Genomic DNA, 8221 nt, shown 5'->3' with positions numbered 1-8221 from the left:
AGTGAGGTTGGCCAATTGGCAGTTCACAACATTCATCTTGTCTCTGTAGTTGAATCTAAAACATTTCGGTTCCTTTTGGCAGAGCTCGAGACATTCTATCTTGACAAACTCTGAGTTGACGGTATGATTTGATATGATTTTGTCTGGACGTAAAGTCAACCCTCCTAAAAGTGGCAAATATTTTGGGAAATGTTGATAGAAATTGGTCTGAAACATTAAATTGAAGAAATAACTGCATGGTTTAAGATCTGGCAAGGATAGAATAGACTCACCTTTTTTAATAACATTATAAACTCTTTGAGAGCAGTTTTGTGAAATGATACATGTCATTTTAGCGATAATTAAGATCAAAGTTATAATCTTAAACATCATGACGTGAACGAGGTCGCTAACGCTGCTTTTTCCAACATGCGATGGCTTAAATAACGTATATATAATTTACAAAGCAGGTGAAAAGTCGTGCGAACACTTTGCGTCATCTTATACATTTTTGACAGAACTTTTATTAAAAATTTATCACAATGAAAATTTATAACAAATTTAGTTTCATAATTATTTGTTTACCCGGAGGATATTAATGGCATGGTAACTGAGTGTTTGAATACAGCAGAAGTAATGATTTGTATAACAGTCCATAACTTATATAGCGCTTAAAAGCGCTATATAAGTTATGGACTGTTATACAAATCATTAAAACTAGCTATTTTCGAACCTTTCATGTAGCTAGATCAAAGAAATAAGAACTATCAGGACTATAAAAGTGGGCAAAGTATATTAAACTGAGCAATGGTCACTAATAAAAAATATATTAAACTGAGCAATGGTCACTAATGGCACTATACAAATTAGAGCGCTGCCCAAAAATCATTATAATATTATTCAGTATATCACACTGTGATATTGATTATCGTACTGCAAGGAGTATACACGCATGAATAAAATTAAAAAATAAAGTAGAAAAAATATAGCGAAAGCTATAAGCTTCTATAAGATAGCGTAAAGTCGAGTCTCCTAAGAGCACTAGCCAATACGAAGCGAAAAAGTGCAATCTATATGATATAATAATTCGGTTCTAATGATGTTATAAACCTTGGTCGAACAGTTCCGTGAAATGATACATGAAATTTTGACCATAAGTAAGAATAAAGTTTTTATCGTAAACATAAGTTCTCCAACTTCTGCAACATTAGGTCGCTAAAATAACGTATTATCGGCAAAGCAGGTCAAAATAAAGGTATATGTATATATAGAATTCATGCCGTCTTATATGTTATTCATGTAATGTTTATTAAACAATTTACACTGAATTTCTTTGTAATTTATATATAATGAATATAATTGTTTTGTGTCAACTTTTTTCCCTGATGGCCCTGTTCATATGAGCCGGGCTGGCCCGCTTTGCCGGGCTGACTCGCTAGAGGCGAGATCCCACTTCCTAAGGCGCTGTTCATATGAGCCGGGCTGGCCCGCTTTGCCGGGCTGACTGGCTAGAGGCGAGATCCCGCTTCCTAAGTTGTTTCTATATGTTTTTGAAATTTGATTCACATGGAAAGCGGGCCAGCCCGCTTCGGCGAGATCTCGCTTGAGCGAGGCGAGATCTCGGCAAAACGGGCTCATATGAACGCACTAGGCGGGCTAGCCCGGTAAACCGGGCAGAAAATCGTCGATCCCTTTCTCTACAAATATACCTTCATAGCATAATTTCGCCATTTATTTACAAACCAAAAGAACACAATACATTTCAAAAATTAACGAAATATATCTGCCCAAAACCGCTCTAATCGATGCAAGCAACATTTTTCGATTTGTGAAGCGTCAACAAATTATGTAACGCTACCGGGCTAGCCCGCCTCATGTGAATAAGAAAATAAACTAGCCCGGCAAAGCGAGCCAGCCCGGCTCATATAAACAGGGCCTAAGACTGTTTTGCTTTAATGCGTGGAGATATAGAGAGCAATCAAACGTTAGTCAAAAAATTTTTTCATAATATTATTATAAATCCTGCAATTGATATTAATTAAATCTCACGCGAGATTTTGCGAGGACTACACGCGGATTGGCCGTATTACACAATATAGTAGGAAACATCAGGAAACATCTAGTGACAATCAATAATCAAGGTTCGACATTATCGACCCACTGCGCGCTCAGGTGATTGGGCGAAATAGTTCACCTTCTGTAATGATTTTGACAAAAATTTGTAAATATTCTGACAAACAAGTGAGACTCAGGTGATGGTTTTTTAACATAAATGGGTAAATTACTCTTTATTATACAGAATACCTACTCTCGCGTCGAAGAAGGAGAATTTAGTAACAGTTGTACATGTAGAAATATCTTAAAACAGATTTGGATGAATTTTCATCTCTGTCTTTTTCACTGAATTGTATACGACATTCTCCAAAGGTACCAATTTATTTTGCTGCTACTAGTCTACTTGAGGTTGGAATGATGGCAGTTGTTGTACCACCAAGCTCCTTTGTACTTCACAGCACAAATCACACTATCTAGAACATCATTGTCGCTATCCTTGGTAGTGAACTGCACTTGATTGTGATAATTAAGAAATTAAGAAAATTTATCCCAAACTTGATCAAGGTTCTTTAAAAGTATGGTCTGATGGAATACTTTTTGAAATATATTAGTACACACGAGTTTCCCACAAAACAGGATTGGAAAAGAATTGTTAATTCAAGTATCTGGGTTTATTATCAGGTTACATGGAGGGACAAAATTAGAAGGAAGAGACAACTAAGTATCGATAAGAGAGTTCATCCACACAATCTACAATCTCATTGGTGGATCTTGGCAAAACACAATCTTGAGTACCTACCCAAGATAACAGATGTGGTCAGAATCTTATGTGGATCATTAAAAATACAAGGAAAACGAGATCGAAACCCCGATGATCATTCAAGCTATTGTCCTCGATGCCAACGATGTTCTGAGAAGCCAATACATCACTCTTTGTTGTATTGCCAGGGATCGATCGACGAAAGAAAGAAACTTTGGGAATGGATTAATGATAGTCTTACAACAACTATGAACGTGCAGTTAGCAAATTTATCGGACACCGAAATTTTGTGCTGTATATTAGGTGAAAAACTAAATATTTTTGAGACAGACTTAGACACTTGGTCAAAGCTCTTATTCAGAAAATGGAGGTAATAAAGATCCAGAGGGCAATTCATCGGTAAATATCGTTTATATTCACTGATGGATATTGAGTTAAATCAAGAAATCACCGTGATTCTGACGCGATAATGAACCATGTTCTCGACGAGAGACACGTAGGAAACACAAAGAAGTCGAAGTAATGCTAAAATCGTCTGTAATTTATTTTACGCCTTGCTCCAGTATTTTTACAGTATTTATATATATATATATATATATATATATATATATATATATATATATATATATATATATATATATATATATATATATATATATATATATATATATATATATATTTTATATATACTTTTGCGAAAACTTCTGTCTGAACAATTCTTGTTAGTATTTTTGCACAAGTGAACATAACAAATTTTACATTCTGACTGGTCAAATTTGACGTATTATAAAATGGCGACTAGCCGTTTTGTAGACGTTTCTTACAAAGAGATAAGCAAACAAATGCAGTTCTTGTGTCAATTAACTTGTGAAAAAATACTAAGACAATTATTTGCCTTAGACTCGGTGATTATCGGAAAATATTCTCCGATAATCACCTCGCCTTCGGCGAATAATTGTTGAATATCATGCTCAGTCTCCAAGAGGCTAGAATAATTGTTTAATATTATTATATTCAGTTACACTATTATATTATGATCGCATTCATGAAAACAGCAAGCGCATGATCGTTTTTTGAAGGTTGTACAGGAATATCTCAAAACTGATATGGACGGATTTTCATCTCCGTCTTTTTCATTGAATAATGGGACTTTTTCCAATGGTACCAGCTTATTCCGGTGGCATTAATTTGACCTGCACCAAGGTACAGGCCGTTGAGGTTGGATGAATGGCATTTTTTGTACCACCAAGCTCCTCGCCACGTAATAGCACAATTGCGAATACTTTCATCATTGTCGCTATCCTTGGAAGTGAACTGCATTTGATTGTGAGAACCGAGGGAATTACCCGCGTCACCTTTTAAGGAAATAGACAAAATACTGTGTTCATTTTTTCTGTTTCTATTTATGATTTTAATAAACTTTCCAGAAAATACGAGGTCTTTGCCGTAGAAAAAAAATTAATTACACTTCTTCTGCATACTGCATCTTACATGGGTAGTAAGTGCTATTTAGTGCTATGGTGCACTAATTAGCAATGCAAAACAAAGTGGTTAGTTTTAGCAGATTTCTTGTGTAAAGCAAATTAATGCACTAGTGCTGGACCACCCCTGGCATCTTATGTATATGAATACGGACAAGCTTGACGTTATACAAAATGAATAAAAAAACGGATAAGCTTTACATATTCTATCTATTGGATATTTGGTTTACCTGAATAATTTCCAATATTTAATCTGTATTTGTCTGATTCATCAGCCACACTAAACGTTCCATATTTAGCATGACGTTCAGCGCCATTGAAATCCATCAAATCAACTCTTAGAACATTTTGACCAGATTTGGACAAACGATGTATTTTATCCAGGCCCAACCAGAACTCGCCGTTAAGATCACCAAACCCAGCTTTATAGTCCGACCATCCACGATAGAAATCTTGACTTCCACCTTGTCTTCTTTGAAACACGGTCCAGCCACCTCCGGCTTTGCTTATATTCATATCACATCTGACTTCAAACGAACCCAGACCATCAGGATTGATAGTATAAACACCATCTTGTCTTATTCCTTGGTGATACAGATGGGCACAACTGCTAGCTATTAAATTGTGAAAATATTGAGGAGGCACATTTATTCACAATCTCACAATCATCTCATTTATTTATTTTATTATTCTCAAACGTACTTAAACAGATCAGCAATCAAATAAACAATTAAGGTAACACTTTAGGTTACTCATATAGCAAATGAAATTTTTCCAAAGTCGTAAAGATTGAATTAATTTCAGGTTTGTCAAGTTCGAGCTTAGTTTAGATACTTTGGCTAATAATCTTAAATCCACAATCTTTCAAAAAGCCACATCGCGCCTGTTCCAGTTGCATGTACTTTTTATATTATAAGGTATTTAGTTTCTGAGGCGATAGGTTTTTTATAATAATGCATGCATGTGCGCCATTAAATCCATTATTTATAATTATAGCTATAATCTTTTAGTAATACCTAAATTCAAAGTGTCACTTTTTTTCTTTTCTTCCTCAATCTTTGCCTGGAAGAGATTGATTTTAGAAATGATTGCACAAAAAACGCTGGAGCGCACATGACGAGAACTCGTGTGGTTTCCTACAAATTCATAGCCTTAGGCATTCTTTTGCTGCCCATGTTTTTAAAGCGGTTTAACTTTTTTACTTCATTAATTCCTATATACTGTTTTCACACAAGCGTTGTGGTTTTGCAGATCTGAAATAAAATTGAAACACATACTGCTTTTTCGTCGTTCATTAGTATCCATTCTCCATCTCCGTCCATTATGACGTGATCTGTCTTTCCTGTGATGTTGGTCAGTTGGCAGTTCACAATGTTGATCTTTTCTCTGTAGTTGAACCCAACACATGCCGGTTCTTTCTGACAGTGTTCGTAACATTCTATCGGGACAATCCCTGAGTTGATGGTATGACTTGATATGATTTCATCTGGAGGTAAAGTCAAACCTCCTGAAAGTAGCCAATGTGGTTCGGAAATGTTCAAGGAAATTGTTCTCAAGCATTAGAAGCATTACATTTCTTATTGAAATACATGAAAGCGTAGACGATTTACCTTTTTTAATAGTAATATAAACCCTTGTAGTCGTAGAACAGTTTTGTGAAATGGAACATGCGATTTTAACCATAAATATGATCGATGTTGCTATCCTAAACATGATTACTTGAGTAAGATTGTGTTAACTTTGCTCTCTTCAACATGCGGTAGCTGAAATAAAGCATTCTTCACAAAGCAGGTGAAAAGAAACGTAAAACGTGTCTGCCGTCTTATATATTATTGATAGGAATTTTATTAAACATTTTACACAATGAAAATTTATATCATAATGAAAATTAATCATTTTAGACAGGCGATCAAGGGATGCGTGGTAAATGAATGTGTCAATTCAGCAGACTTTATGATTCACACTGGGCCTTAACTTAGCAAATCTAACAAAGAACTAATTAAGATTTATACAATGTTTTTGAAACCGAAACATTAACCTTTTTCAGTGAAAGGCAAATCGATCTTCAACAAATGACCTTTGGCTTTGCATGGCGAATATATTGGTGTACAAAAATTATTAAACTGGTATATCAATGAAATGTCAACATTAACACTATTATAGTTAGAGCGCCGCTAGGCATAAATTTTTATATTTGATATGTCACACTGTGTTAATGATTATCAGTCATACGCTTAAACAAAATTACATAATAAAGTAGGAAAAAATATAGCGAAAGCTTTGTATTTGATTATATACGCTGCGAAAAGAATCGTCATGAATTTTAACAGCAAGATATTGTTTATCTTCATTTCGTTCCAAAATGATAGCTTTTCTTCTATAATGAAGATTTTAATTTAGTTTTAAAATTGATTGGCAACAGTGTGGCAATGTGTTCGATCGAATTCTCATTAGTAAATGTGGCGTAACAACTGCATACGTGCTGCGTAAAGAAGACAATCTTATATACTCATCTGACGAAAACCCCTAATATTGGACGTTGAGCGTTATTTGTCTGTAATATTTGAGAAAATATAACGATCAAAGATCACAATAAGAAATCAAACATAATTACAAATAAAAAGCTCCTCTAAAATAAATGACTACGAAATAGATATGCATCTGATTACATATACCGCATACCATGACTAAAGTGTTCATTGACAGTGAAAACAAGGAATTTTTAAAGAAATGAATAATGATAATAACATAAAAATTTACAAAGTATGACTAAATCGTCAGACTGGCTACGCCACTGGGATTGATAATATACACACCATCTTGTCTTACTGCTCAAAATTGCAAAATATTAAAGGAAAGATGTATTGAAGAATAACAATTTTCCCTCAAGCTTTCTATTATAACTCATTAATTTTATCATTTATCTACAGAATATGCATGTTATATCAACAAGAGAGGTCTTTCAAGATACTACTTTGTATAGTTATTCCCCATTTGGTCAAAACGACAGAGCTATTTTCAGACTTGGCAATTTTGAACTCATTTTGGATACTTTGTCTACTAGGAACATGATCTTTCAAAAGACTGCAGCACATGTTCCAATTGTATGCATCATTACATCTTCATATTTTATAATGAGGCATATAAGAGAAAGATATTTATATGATAATGCATGTGCGTAGTCACGTCTATTTGCATTTATATTTATGATCTTGCGGCAATACCAGCATTCATAGTATCAATAACTGCATTCACAGTATTAATACCTGCATTCATCCATGGTATCAATACCTGAATTCTCCAGTCTCATCCATTCTCCTTCTCCAGTCATTTCGTTGTGATTTCTCTTTCAAGTGACGTTAGTAATAAAAAAATTATTGAAGTATTTATCTTGTCTTTGTAGTTCAATATCCGATACATTCCAGTTCCTTTTGGCAGAGCTCGAGGCATTCTATGGGGACAAGCCGTGATTTGACGGTATGATTTAATATGATTTCATCTGGAGGTAAAGACGAACCTCCTAAAAGTGGCCAATATGTTTGGAAATGTTCAAGAAATTTGTTCTTAAATAATAGAAACAAGACTGGTTTAAAATAAGACGAAACATCATTTGAAAAACAAGCTTAAAGACCCACTTTTTTCAATAGTTTATAAACCCAGAGAGAACAGTTCTGTGTAATGTTACATACAGTTTTAACGACAAGTAAGATTAAAGTTATAATCTGAAACATGATTACATGCCGGAACGAGATCGCCAACTTCGCTCTATCCAACTCGCAATAGATGAAAAAGGTATTATAATACTTTTATGTTTACAAGCGAAAGGACGCGCACACTTGATATTGATTAATTGATAGCATTTTTATTAAACTACTTAAATTTAATATTTAAAACGAATTTGAATGTTTAGTTTTCTGCTGGATATGAAGGGGCGGTAAGTCGGTAA

At 34.4% G+C, this 8221-nt stretch overlaps 1 protein-coding gene across 1 annotated transcript; it reads right to left on the bottom strand.

Moving 5' to 3' along the window:
* Positions 1 to 3889: 3889 nt before the first annotated feature.
* Positions 3890 to 7606, bottom strand: LOC114536110 (ficolin-1-like). The gene is made up of 5 exons (XM_028557462.1): positions 7567 to 7606; positions 5553 to 5782; positions 5292 to 5337; positions 4506 to 4889; positions 3890 to 4149 (listed from the first exon to the last, which is right to left on the bottom strand). Exons 1-5 carry the CDS (start codon positions 7604 to 7606, stop codon positions 3890 to 3892), a joined length of 960 nt encoding a protein of 319 aa, XP_028413263.1.
* Between the last annotated feature and the right edge of the window lie 615 nt (positions 7607 to 8221).

This window comes from Dendronephthya gigantea, unplaced genomic scaffold (genome assembly GCF_004324835.1).
Source record: "Dendronephthya gigantea isolate DGI-Jeju-01 unplaced genomic scaffold, DenGig_1.0 000130F, whole genome shotgun sequence".
NCBI classification, from domain to species: domain Eukaryota; kingdom Metazoa; phylum Cnidaria; class Anthozoa; order Malacalcyonacea; family Nephtheidae; genus Dendronephthya; species Dendronephthya gigantea.
The sequence above is the reverse complement of the archived record's forward strand: the minus strand, read 5'-3'. Positions and strand labels throughout refer to the sequence as shown.

Coding starts and splice junctions, on each gene's coding strand:
- LOC114536110 (XM_028557462.1), bottom strand. CDS start 7,606: ATGACTGGAGAAGGAGAATGGATGAGACTGGAGAATTCAG. Junction 5,338..5,552: donor TAATGAACGACGAAAAAGCA/GTATGTGTTTCA, acceptor AATCTCTTCCAG/GCAAAGATTGAGGAAGAAAA. Junction 4,890..5,291: donor AAGTGACACTTTGAATTTAG/GTATTACTAAAA, acceptor ACAATTTAATAG/CTAGCAGTTGTGCCCATCTG.